Consider the following 12,054-nt stretch of genomic DNA (forward strand, 5'->3'; position numbering starts at 1 on the left):
ATTGCATCAAGATGTTCACCTTGAGAGAGGTTGTGTGTACAAGGTAGTGAAGTGTAAAAGTTAGTTACAAGTTTGTTATTGTTAGCTGTAACGAAACTATTAGCCGGCTGGCCTATACTATATAAATAGGGGTTTATTGTACGTATCATGTTATCACATGAAATTCAGATCAATACAAAATCATATTCTCTCTAAATTCTCTTCCTTTCACATGTTCTTTGTTAATTTCTTGCTTCTCCGTTAATGGAGTACTACTACTACTTCATAGGGTTTTATTAAGTTATTTAGGAATAATGCCCAATTTTCAACAATAAACATTTGGGTGGGGCATAGAGTCGGGTCAATTTCAGGTGTCCGATCGGGTATTGGTCGGATCAATTTTGTCAGGTTTAGCTTTAAGTAGCCTGAATTATTACTTAAAACATAGTTGAGTATTGAGACGAATCACACGCATCACAATAAACATCGTAATCAATTTTTTGGGTCCATAAGCCTTGCTCAGTCCACGGATAGTGCAAACCACTAGCCTCAAAGAGGGCTTAAAGTGGTGGTTACAAATCGCCTACTAACAGAGCTATATTTTAACACAATAAGAATCGAATCCCCGACTTCAAGGTCAGAAGCTGGACTCTTTACCTTTGGACAACCTTTACCGGTGTATCACACCCATAGTAATCATTAGTGTTACCAAAACAACGATTAAACAAACATGCAGACTTTACAGCCTTGCAGGATTATAGGAGACTCAGTGAACTGTACAACAAAGCTTTCTACAATAATCAAATGACAACAAATGCATCATTTCTCTTTATAAGACTTACTTAGAATGACACTAGACGTAAACATTTAACTAATACTCGTAACTCGTAAGTCAGTATTCGTCACATTCATGAACGTACTGTCAAATTATTCCGTCTACCAAAAACCTATTACTATAAAAAGCACTCTGACAGGATCATCGAACTTGGATTTCAGCTTTTGGCATAAACAAATGAAGTTAGTCATTACTACAACATTTTCAAAGGAAAACAAAGCTACACAAATCCCGGCACATGACATGACGACACGACCCAACACATCTACCTTTAGAGATCTCATTCTTCCGAGAGTAAATACATCACCAACAGTAGTCTCGTGTAAGACTTTCTCGTTTTAATGTTATCATAAAGACGGTCACATGAGAATTTGTGCATCACCTATTACACCAAGAACTTTGTACATCATCTTCAGAGCATTTACATTATTCGATCATGTCATAATTGGATCGAGTGGTCATATGAATTAAAGCGAGCCAACCCCTTAGCGAGTGGAGGCGGCTGTACTACATGATCTACACCATTACATTCTATAAAGAATAATACTTTCTAATAATGAAATGAACACTGAAGGGGTTAAATCTAGACTAACCTGGTTGTGGTCCCTCAAGTTTCTCGAGGGACCAACCAACCAATCCATGTAGTCAGGTACCCTTCAATCTATATCTCTGTGGATAACTGCTCAGCGTGTTGTGGCTTTGCCGGAAAAATGGAGTCAGGCGACATTAAACTTCAAAAACCTCATCGATTGAAGGAGTTTGCTGAGTTATCATTATAATGCCCTCCCCAAGCATTACCACTGTCAGCCCCACTAGATGTTTGGTTTGGTATCGGTCCGTTGCCCAAATCTCCATCTAGACTCATTTGTTGCACCTCAGCAGATGACAGTATCTTTATGCTTTGAACACAGTTCACAAATTCACTGCAATGGTATAACAAAAAGATGAGAACAATGTATATATGGAAAGAAAATTACCAAATGGGAATTAGAGAACATAATGTATTGTACTTACTCCCATGGGTCATCTCCCACGAGTAATATGTCATTTTCATGATCCACATAAACAAGTTTCCAATCTGTCCTCTGTGGATCTTCCAGCATTCGTTCGATACCAAACATGCGAGCAAGATCACGTCTGAGCTCATCGTACCCTTTGTAACGAGTAACATCAATGGATCTACCAACTGAGCCACGCTTTTGAACCTTTTGAAATGTCAAAGATAATAGTAATTATTAGCTCTCTAGATAGCAGAAGATAGCCTAATATTGAGTTATAAGACAAGATAGTTTTAATTTAAGTGTATAAAATATGAAAAAAAAAAAAAAAATGGGTTTCCTAACAAATGTAACATGGTTTACATTAGTTTAAGCAAATTATACAATCACTCAAATAGTCCCTGCGTCAGATTTCGAACAAGGGACAACAAGAATCATAAACCTAACGCCTACAACTGTTCAGGGAAAAAAAAAAAGCAATTTCTCAGAATAATATGCTCTTTAACCTTCCTGCCAAAGTAAAGTTACTCCACTTTGAACAAAGAAGATAACTAGGACAGATCATCAAGCTGAACAACTAACCTTTGTATAAGTCCTCATACGTTGAGTCTGGCTTGGCCAAATCCCACCACCCAACACCGAAGGGTCGTTAATGGCTACGTCATTAGAACAACCCGGTTTGAAAGGCATATTAGGCACACCAAATGTCTGAGAACTCATAGCAGCAGCTGATAGTTCAGTTTCAATATCTCTAGGGCCGCCATTGTAATCAGAAAGCAGGTTGTGGAGCTCTTTTCCTGAGTCAAAACCCCTCGACAACAATGTGTCAGGAATCAAACTATCCATGGCTGTTGAAAGAGGAAGACTGTTTCTCAGATGAGACTGCACGTCACCATCTAACCCAAAGCTTGGGAGAGATAGGTTGTGTTTAAGTCCACTAGCATCCAGCCCATATGAAGTTACCGAAGATGATGCTTCCAATGGATCACCAACAGTGCCATTGAATCTTGATTGTTCCACCACTTTTGAGATAGGAATTTCATGTTTTATTCGAGTATCGGACCTCTCCTGAAGAACAGGCTGCTCAACTACCATGTTTTGAACTTGCTGATTACAGTTCAAGAAACTTGAAGGCGGAATCTGGGAATTGTTCGTCGAAGGCGAGGTCGAACAAGATGGAGCATCTCCATCACTTGGGCCAGATTGAGATCTCACAATTACTGTTTTTTGCATTCCTTGAAGCTGGACTTTTGGAATTTGTGGGGAAGGGAGAAGAGTGGATGCTGACATGGCACTGAAGCTAACTTGCTGTGGAGGGTATTGAGTGGAAGGACGACTCTGTAAAATCAGGTTTTCTTGAGAAGCAAGTTGTTGGCTACTTACTTGACGCTCCACCTGTGAACTAACAGGAGATACCAAATGTTGAGATTGCCTTTGTTGCTGAAACTGCATATCTGGAGTTAAGGATGTTAAAGGAACAGGATCTTTGTGGATGGGAAGATTTTGTGGGGCCTGGCTATTTCCTCCAACTAATTGCTGTCGTTGAAGCTGAGAGTATATAAGAGGCTGTGCCAAATTCTGGTTTAGGTTTTGGTTTGGAGAAACAAGACCACTGTTTACTATTGTCGATTGAGGTAGTTGCTGAAATTGTTTTTGTTTTTGTAGTTGTTGCTGCTGCTGTAGTTGTTGTTGTTGATGCTGATGCTGTTGCTGTTGCTGTTGCTGTTGTAGGTGTTGCTGTTGCTGTTGCTGTTGCTGTTGCTGTTGCTGTTGATGAACCTGTTGTTGATGTTGATGTTGATGTTGATGTTGATGTTGCTGTTGCTGTTGCTGTTGCTGTTGCTGTTGCTGTTGCTGTTGCTGTTGCTGTTGCTGTTGCTGTTGCTGTTGCTGTTGCTGTTGCTGTTGCTGAACTAGTTGTTGTTGTAGTTGAAGTTGTTGTTGTTGTTGTTGCTGCTGCTGCTGAACTAGTTGCTGCTGCTGCTGCTGAATTTGTTGGTGCGACCAATTAGCAGATTGTTGGGGCAACTGACTTGGTTGATTCTGTTGCAGTGCTTTGTTGAACTGAAGACCAGGTATAGACAAAGACGGTGGTGATTGAAAGTTCAATAGCTTGGAAGGGTCATCGACACCAAGTCCACCATGCAAGGCAGAGGCAGAAACCATGGACGGGAACGATCCAGGCTGTGCACCAGAGAACTGATTATTTTGTTGCATCCACTGGACCAGACTCAAGCCCGGAAAAATTGAGTTGGGAACATCCTTCGCGCCAAATTCATCACCAATCCATGGCATACCTCTTTTGAATATGCTTTCCATGTCGGACTCATCATCTGCAATAAGGTAACCCACATTGAAATGCATAACTGACAAGCTCATACTCCCTAGTCCCTATTCAGAAAGAATTACCAGTTCAACAATGTCGCAATTACCAAGGAAAATAATCATAAGAAAAAAAAAAGAAAAAGGAAACATAAAAGCAACTGTGCAAGTAGGCCACTTGATTACGACTTAACAAAAAGAATTAACCAAGGATGACGGAAGACTGGTCTCTCAATAACTTATTGAAAGACCGTCTCTCCCAAGTTTTAGTGTACAATTAAACGGTTAACTCAAAAATGAAAGCAAGTCTTATGAATCTGTCGGTAAAGGAAAAACGGAGTGTCTCCATGAAACGAAGGCAGTATTATCTTGTTGCAGGTCAAGCTTGTGAGTATATCAAGATATTGAAAGTAAGAACAAAATTTGGGGTAAAATGAAAGCATACCTGGTAGTCCTGGTTGCTTTCCGAACTTTGGCCTGAAAAATGGTGGTGGACATATGTAGAAGGGAGTGACAACAGGCTCTATGTCCCAAATTGAGACTCGGCTTGGTCGTTCACCAGCAGTTGATTCATCCCAACCAACCTATCAATAATGGATAGGTTAGTACTATTTACACGTAGAAACAAATTTGCAAGAAATGGAATGCAGCCATGCAGGTCATATAAGACGCAAAAAATATGAATATTCACTAGCTACATAATGCCAAACATAACACCGGAAAGTTTCTTGGACCTATTTTGATTCAAGGTATGTCATTGTGACCAAGAATAGAAAATAGGAACATACATGAAAAATGATACTATGAGGAGCAAAAGAAATGGTCTTACATAGTCCCGAACTTTGGTGAAAATATTGAACTTGCCCAAAATTAAGCGAATTACACAGAGTATTTGTTGGCTCTAAAAATAAAACTATTGGTAGCTTTATTTCAGCAGGAAGACTATTATAAATTAGCAAATGGAAATAATAACTACCTATTACATACAACTATTTACAAATTATTACCTATATTATCCTATTATAAAAAAAAGTTGCAAAATTTACAGTTTGCAACCAAAACCGAGTTCAAATCAAAATTTTGATATGTTCCAGCATTTTTAAAAATTTGACGGCAAAATACTTTCTTTTATTCCCAAAATACCGTTCATCATCCAACCTCCTACACCTCTCTAAGATGATGGTGACTTTCTTAGATTAAGATAGAAATGGTGGTTCTAGAAAGATTGGTCTAATTGAGATGGAAATTGTTGGTCTCTTACGTGAACACTGTCTACCTTTCCAAAGTTTTGGTGGTCAAATTAGAGGTGGTATAAGTGTCTTTTTTTCTAAGGTCCAAGTGATTTTGGTCTTTGCTTAACCATCAAATAACTCGAGACATTACAAGTAGGATTTAAAATTTAGAGTTTTCTTTTGGGAAATCAACTTGACAATCGAATTAGTTTCAAATTGATAAAGAAACAAAAATAAAAAATCTCGTAGAGAGGAGGAGAGGGGTATAATGGTCACTTCACGAGTTCATGATTATATTTGCCGGATATCCACCTGTAAAAGAAAGGTACTTAATAGGTCGTCAACTATTGAACTTCTTTATAAAAGGCAGTCATTTGTAAAAAGCGGAACTCCGTATGTAATATGTAGTTACTACTATCAATTATCCCTGTGAATTATCCCACTTAATGTAGATTAAATTATGCTGGAACGAGTCATACCTGGAGGTTGCGCCACTGAGAGTTTTTCCATCTAGCTCCATCAAGGTCACTAATCCCAGTTATGGTACCCATATATCTACGGACGCCGCACTCCTCAGTCTCAAACATCATCCTAAATCTCATTCCAAGAGAAACCTGGGTGTACATAGCTTTGTTGTATTTTGCCAAGGGGACTACAAACTCAGCAGGACTAGCCCTGTTGAAATTAACTGAACTTTAGGAGATACCTTCCAAGTATCAACCCAGGAGATGTAGAAATTAATTTTCTGAAAAAAATCATATTGTCATACCTTGGGTTATAAAATATTGTAAATGGACTGTTGTTAGCAACAGCATGAGCAGCTGCTGCAAAAATTCCAATATGCATGCTATCACTGGATATAACAGATGATGCAAGGGTAGGCTGCTGTCTGTTTGATCGCCGGATACCTAGAAGAAGTTGTGATTTTTCATCTCTACAAGAGGTAAGGTTTGGTATCAGATCTGCGTTTAACGTTTACATAAGGCTAAGCATTTAGAAATATAAATCAGAAAATACCTTATAAACAGAACAGAATCACCAGCAAATAGTCTCTTCGAGCTAACAAAAACACTCCACCCAGTTGTCAGTAAATGCCTTTTTGGTTGACCTGAAACAACAAACATTTGAGCTATGTACTTTAGTTTTATTGCATTACTAGGTTTATACATGCAAGATAGGGGAAACTCGAGCGCCAATGTTCATTGTATGCCAAGAGACTTGATAAGATACACCAAGAACTCGTCAAGGGTAGTCCTTGTGACCTAGGAACAAACCGGTGAGCATCAAAAATGTCTCTGTGGCTCCCGTTACACCCAAACAATGTTAAAATCTAAGATATATTCAATATGCCAACTACCAAACAAGCTAAGATGGAATATAACTCTAGAAATGAATATGTGACTGTCCAGCATCACCGCCAGGCGGAGACATCTAATTCTACAGAATCTCACAGTATGCAACTGACATTTAATATATGAAAGGAGACTGAATCATACCGCGATAAATATGTCTGAATGTCCAAGCCTGGTTATGTAAATCCTTAGCAACTAGCTCTTGACAAGGAGGTTGCATGGAGAAATCCTATCAAATATCTTCCACGTAAGCACAATATTAAGAGAGACCAGAACACCAAACCATATCATATTGAGTTTTTAAAATAATAAAACATTGAATGGTAATACCAAACTTCAACTCACAAGAGGTGGGAATATTTTCTCAGCTGCCCGACGGGGTACAGAGAATCCACCATGCGTACTTGTGTCACTAGCCGTAAGTGTTTTGCAGAAAAACTCTGATGGCTGTCTACTTTGTTTAAGTGCCATTTCCGATGCCAGGAGAGCGTCCCTGTCATACTGTAAGATTGACATGGAAAGAAATCTATTACAATGAAAGAAATCAGCAAAAACTATAGTTCCTAGTCGATCTTTTAAACATTTTGATTTTACATTATATATAATGCCTTACCTTGTTAACAGGCTGAAGGGTCATTTGTGCATAGACTTCATCTGTTTCTGGATCAGCCTGGTATGCAACATAACATAAAGCATAAGACACATTAGATGAAGAAGGCTCCTGCCAAAAGGAAACACCGTACAATAGTTTCTGCTGAGGGAACATACTCCCTTCATCGTTTTTACATTGTCCCCAATTGATTCTGACGGTGAAACAATGCCAACTTGGACAGTTATTTTTTTAAATGATAAATGTAGAAATAATTGTTATGGTAAACCAATCACAAAAATCAAATGGAGCCAATATAGATGGCATGGGGCAGAAAGCAGCAAATGTATACAAACATAAGTCCAATAATCAATTACTCGTACATTTCTTCACAAGACTGCAAAACAATACATAGTCGACATACAAGATCGGAAGAATAAAGGCTACCATACATGTAGGGTAACATTATGAAGCATGCAGATCAACTTTGAGGGAAGGTTTGGATAGCTCGGAATACTATCAGTCTCTTTTTGCATAGAGGCTGCCACCTGACAACATCATTGTAGAAATTTAAATTAAGTACAAAGGACTTCATACACTCGACAACTTTCCATAAATCCGGTGCCCTAGAAACTAGCATACCTGCTCACTATGGCCTTGTGGGAAGTAAACCACCAAACTTCCAATAGGAGGCACAGCAACCAGTGGTCCAGCGCACGCGTGCCATAGCTCAGAGTTAATGACCCTTCCCTCTGTTGACATACAAAAAGAAAAAATCAGACAATAGAACATAAAAAAAGGAAATAAAATGCTGTCACAAGTTGCTGCACATTACTTTACCAACAACATAAAGGGCAACAAATATGAATCAATAAAGATCCTAAAGATCCTAGTTTCAAACATGAAGTAATCAAAGTTGTTTCAACTCGTACAAGGGTAAAGCCGTGTACATCTGAATTCCCACAACGAGATAAATAGTCAGGAAGGGTGATCATAAGTCTTGTTAACATAGAGTAAACAAGTCGAAAAAACTTACTTTCAGACATTTAACTCAACCAAAGGGAAGAAAAAAATGTCAACTTCAATTCAATAGTGAAGAACAAAACAAAGGTACATAAATATCTTTAATTACTGATTTATTGTGTTCTTGGTCCCCTTCAACTAAATACATACACACCAAAGCTAATTATTACTCTCAATTAATAACCTCAACTTATCAAGTAGCAGTGTAGCACACATCAACAACAATAATAACTCATCATTAAATTGCTAATTCTATAGTAATTGTCAAACATAATTCCACCAGATCATCATTAAACCTAATCAAAAATTGAAACTTTTTGCAAACCACCATCAACCCATTTCAGATCATATTTTCATTTGTTCATAGTAAGTACATCAAGAAAATATCGTACTCGGCGATTTTGAAAAACCGTATACAATCAAATCGAACGGAGAGGTAATAAAAGGAAAGAATAAAATTATCACCTTCAGCTGAGTTTGGCATGAAACCATTAGAAGGAACTTTCATATCTGTAATTACTTTGTTTCTTCAATAATCAAAATTTTCACCTCTAATTATAAGTTTAATTACCACCCAAATAACAAATCCAAGCAATACCCACACTCATTAAACTTCATAATTTCATTAATCAAGCAAAACCCAGTAAAATTAGCTCAAAAATAATCACTATTAAGAATTCCCCCAGAAAAAAATAATAGAAAAAATGAATAAAGTTTGAGGTAATATGATCAAGTTTAGGACTTTAATGAGCTGAGATTAGCTGAATGATTAAGCTATAAAAAACCAGTAAAGTATGTTAGGAAGAGAAAAGGGGAAGGAGAAGAGGAGGTTATGAAGATGAAGATGAAAATGAAAATGAATGAAAATGAAAATAGTGACGGAAAGTGTAGTCGGGAGAAAAGAGAAGCGTCGGGGATAAAGCGTGGGAAGAGAGATGTAGGTGGAGTAAAATAATAGGAGTAGAGAAGAAAAAGAGAGAGGGAGAAAAGTGCGCCGGAAATGAGAAAGGGAAGAGTAAATGGGAAAGCAGCTTTTTGAAGGAACCAAGAGAGAGGGAAGCCGACGTTCAACGTACTGTGCTGTGTGCTGTGTGCTGTGTGCTGCTACCTCCCTCTTCTTTTACTTCTCAATCCGATTTTTGTATGAGACGGTTTTACAAATAAATAAATTTAACTACTTAAAATTTTTGGTTATGAATTTAGAAAATGATTTTCACTTTGAAGAAAGAAATATTCACAATTTTTTGAACTCGCGGCAAATAGTTATAGTCATTAGTCAGTTACTCCCTACTATTCACTGCGAGTTCAAAAAGTTTTTGAGCATTAAGAAAAAACATTGAGTTTTAATTTAAAAATTTTGAGTTTTATTATAGAGTTTTTGAGTTCATTTACTTAAAAATTAATCTCAAAAATTTATATTATAACTCAAAAAAATTACATATAAGCTCAGAAAATTTTGATGTTTAACGTCATAAAACTAAAATGTAATTTATAAACTCTATAGAACTCAAAAAAAAAATACACAAAAACTCATTAAATACTTCTATGAGGTAGTATATCTCATGTACAGTCCTTTTTTTCTCATGTTATTGTACTCACTATTAAAAACTAAGTATTTTATATACACGTTATCACTTTAACTACTCTCACGGTTGTATGAAAAACTAATACTCCCTCTAATTTAACAGATTGTTTACATAAAAATATTTCTCACAAAATAATAAAAGTGTAAACCTCCTATTGAAACGGAGGAAGTAGTAATTTAATCAGACTAATATTTTCATTTATATTCTTCTTAAGGTAAATTTATCAAAAATTTCCTTCCAAAACCACATTCTCAATTTTAAACCCTTTTATTTTGTTTACTAAAATTAATACCTTAAACATGATTTTCGGCTTAAAAAAATTAGTACCTTACCTTTGTTGTTATTGAAAAGTTATATTATTTTGCATTTATAGCTTCCAAAAATTGTATTTTAATTTTTTGCCACGGTTTAAAACTCTTAAATGAATCCTTTGTTAAACCTAGGTAGGGTTAAAACGGGTAGAATTATATTACGCTTAGGTTTTCCCTCAGGTCATTATGACTTTTAGGTCTGGTCGGGTCATAGTCGGGTTTTATCATATTGGATTTGGATTTTGTCTTGTCTATGTACAGTATATATCAAGTTCGAGTAACTACTAGCTAGGTTAGGTTATTATTAGTGGTGGAGCTAGGGGCGCTCACCCCCACTGATTGTCGAAAATTTCAAAAGTTTTAGTGAAAATTTTCCAACTTGTTTCGAATTTCCCTTACACCATAACTCGTTAATTTGCCTCCGTTGTGGTCTCTGGCTATACCACTGGTTATTATCAACATATACTTTATCTTATGTATTCAAGTTTAGAATGATAAGTTCATGTTAAGAGAATTTTTTAGTACTTTTATTTTACATTTAAGTAAACAATTAAGATGAATGGCAATTTGCTTTTCTTTGAATCATCTATCAAGTTGAGTTAATATTGGATTATCAAGACATGGGATAATTTAGGTCAGTTCAAGTCAGATGGAGTGGTTGCTACCAATTATTGTTTCAACATCAAGTGGATGGTTTCGTTTTACCCAATCTTTGGGTTCAATCGGTTCAGTTTCAGATGGGTTAAGTCGGGTTCTATGGACCGGAACAGCTTTTGTTACTTCTAATTTAAAAGTCTTTTAAAACGTGAAATTAATACTAAATCTTTACATGTTTACACAGCATCAGCATAATATAATGCTTATTAAAATGCTAACTACAATCTTGAATTGGAACGTTTTTAGCTCATACTTATCGTCTCTCTTAGCTACAATCACACACACATTTTCTGATTTTCTATTTCCCAAAGCACAATGGCGGAGTAAAAAATTGAGCCGAGAGGAGGCGAATGAGAGTAATGGCCGCCGGTGTAAGAAAAACTCAAAAAAAAAAGTTGAAATTTTTTAATTAAAAACTTTGAAATTTTCGACCGTCAGCGAAAATGATCGCCCCTAATAACCCATCCTAGATCCACCATTGCCTAAGCGAATGCAAGTAATAAATTTGTGTAGTCAATGATATTCTGTAACATATGCGTATTAGGATAATACTTAAGGCCTGGTTTAGTTGGCTACTCAATTCATGGGAATTCTAAAATCCTATGGATTATGGTTTTTGAAATTTGTTTGGTTATCCTATTTTTTACAAAATGGGGGAGTTCCAAACTCCATAAGAGTTTCCAACTCCTACATGATGGGGAAGTTTAACCATGATAAATTGCAAAGAATTGTATAATCTACATAGTATAAAAGCTGAGTTTTTTTAAGCTTTTTGATTGGTCGAGAGATTTTAGGAAAAAATGCATTTGTTTTGTTAGTGGTGGGGACCATTTGAAAGAACAAATAAATTAATTTCAGTTCTTTTCTTTTACGCGTTTAGTTTTACAAATGTATATGTATATTCACTAAGTTTTACAAAATACTATACCAACGTTGCATTATTATATTAACACATTAAATTTTAATAAATTACTTTCCAATACCCAACAAAAAAATATACTTTTAATTTTGTACAAATTTAAGCCAACAAATAAAAGTAACTTGCAAAAGGAAAATCAATTTCTAAATACAAATAATATAATGTGATTTTACTCTTCAATCTTTGCAGAGTAATGTATTTTTCAGATCTAGCTTAGTGTATTTATGAACGTGATGATTACTCTATTCAAG

At 36.2% G+C, this 12,054-nt stretch overlaps 1 protein-coding gene across 1 annotated transcript; it reads right to left on the reverse strand.

Annotated features, from left to right (window-relative positions):
• Positions 1-962: 962 nt before the first annotated feature.
• On the reverse strand, positions 963-9,464 carry LOC141592497 (auxin response factor 7-like). The gene is made up of 13 exons (XM_074413198.1): positions 8,796-9,464; positions 7,950-8,059; positions 7,760-7,855; positions 7,332-7,388; positions 7,064-7,219; positions 6,863-6,947; positions 6,384-6,474; positions 6,136-6,300; positions 5,846-6,041; positions 4,580-4,718; positions 2,395-4,145; positions 1,829-2,019; positions 963-1,737 (listed from the first exon to the last, which is right to left on the reverse strand). Exons 1-13 carry the CDS (start codon positions 8,836-8,838, stop codon positions 1,557-1,559), a joined length of 3,261 nt encoding a protein of 1,086 aa, XP_074269299.1. The 5' UTR covers positions 8,839-9,464; the 3' UTR covers positions 963-1,556.
• Positions 9,465-12,054: the final 2,590 nt, after the last annotated feature.

The sequence above is a fragment of the Silene latifolia genome, chromosome 7 (genome assembly GCF_048544455.1).
Source record: "Silene latifolia isolate original U9 population chromosome 7, ASM4854445v1, whole genome shotgun sequence".
NCBI classification, from domain to species: Eukaryota; Viridiplantae; Streptophyta; class Magnoliopsida; order Caryophyllales; family Caryophyllaceae; genus Silene; species Silene latifolia.

Excerpts from the sequence above, each read along its gene's own strand:
- LOC141592497 (XM_074413198.1), bottom strand. The coding sequence starts at position 8,838 with ATGAAAGTTCCTTCTAATGGTTTCATGCCAAACTCAGCTGAAG. Across the intron at positions 6,042-6,135 it reads ACAATATTTTATAACCCAAG|GGCTAGTCCTGCTGAGTTTG; the intron begins GTATGACAATAT and ends TAATTTCAACAG. Across the intron at positions 4,146-4,579 it reads AAAGCAACCAGGACTACCAG|ATGATGAGTCCGACATGGAA; the intron begins GTATGCTTTCAT and ends ACCTTATTGCAG.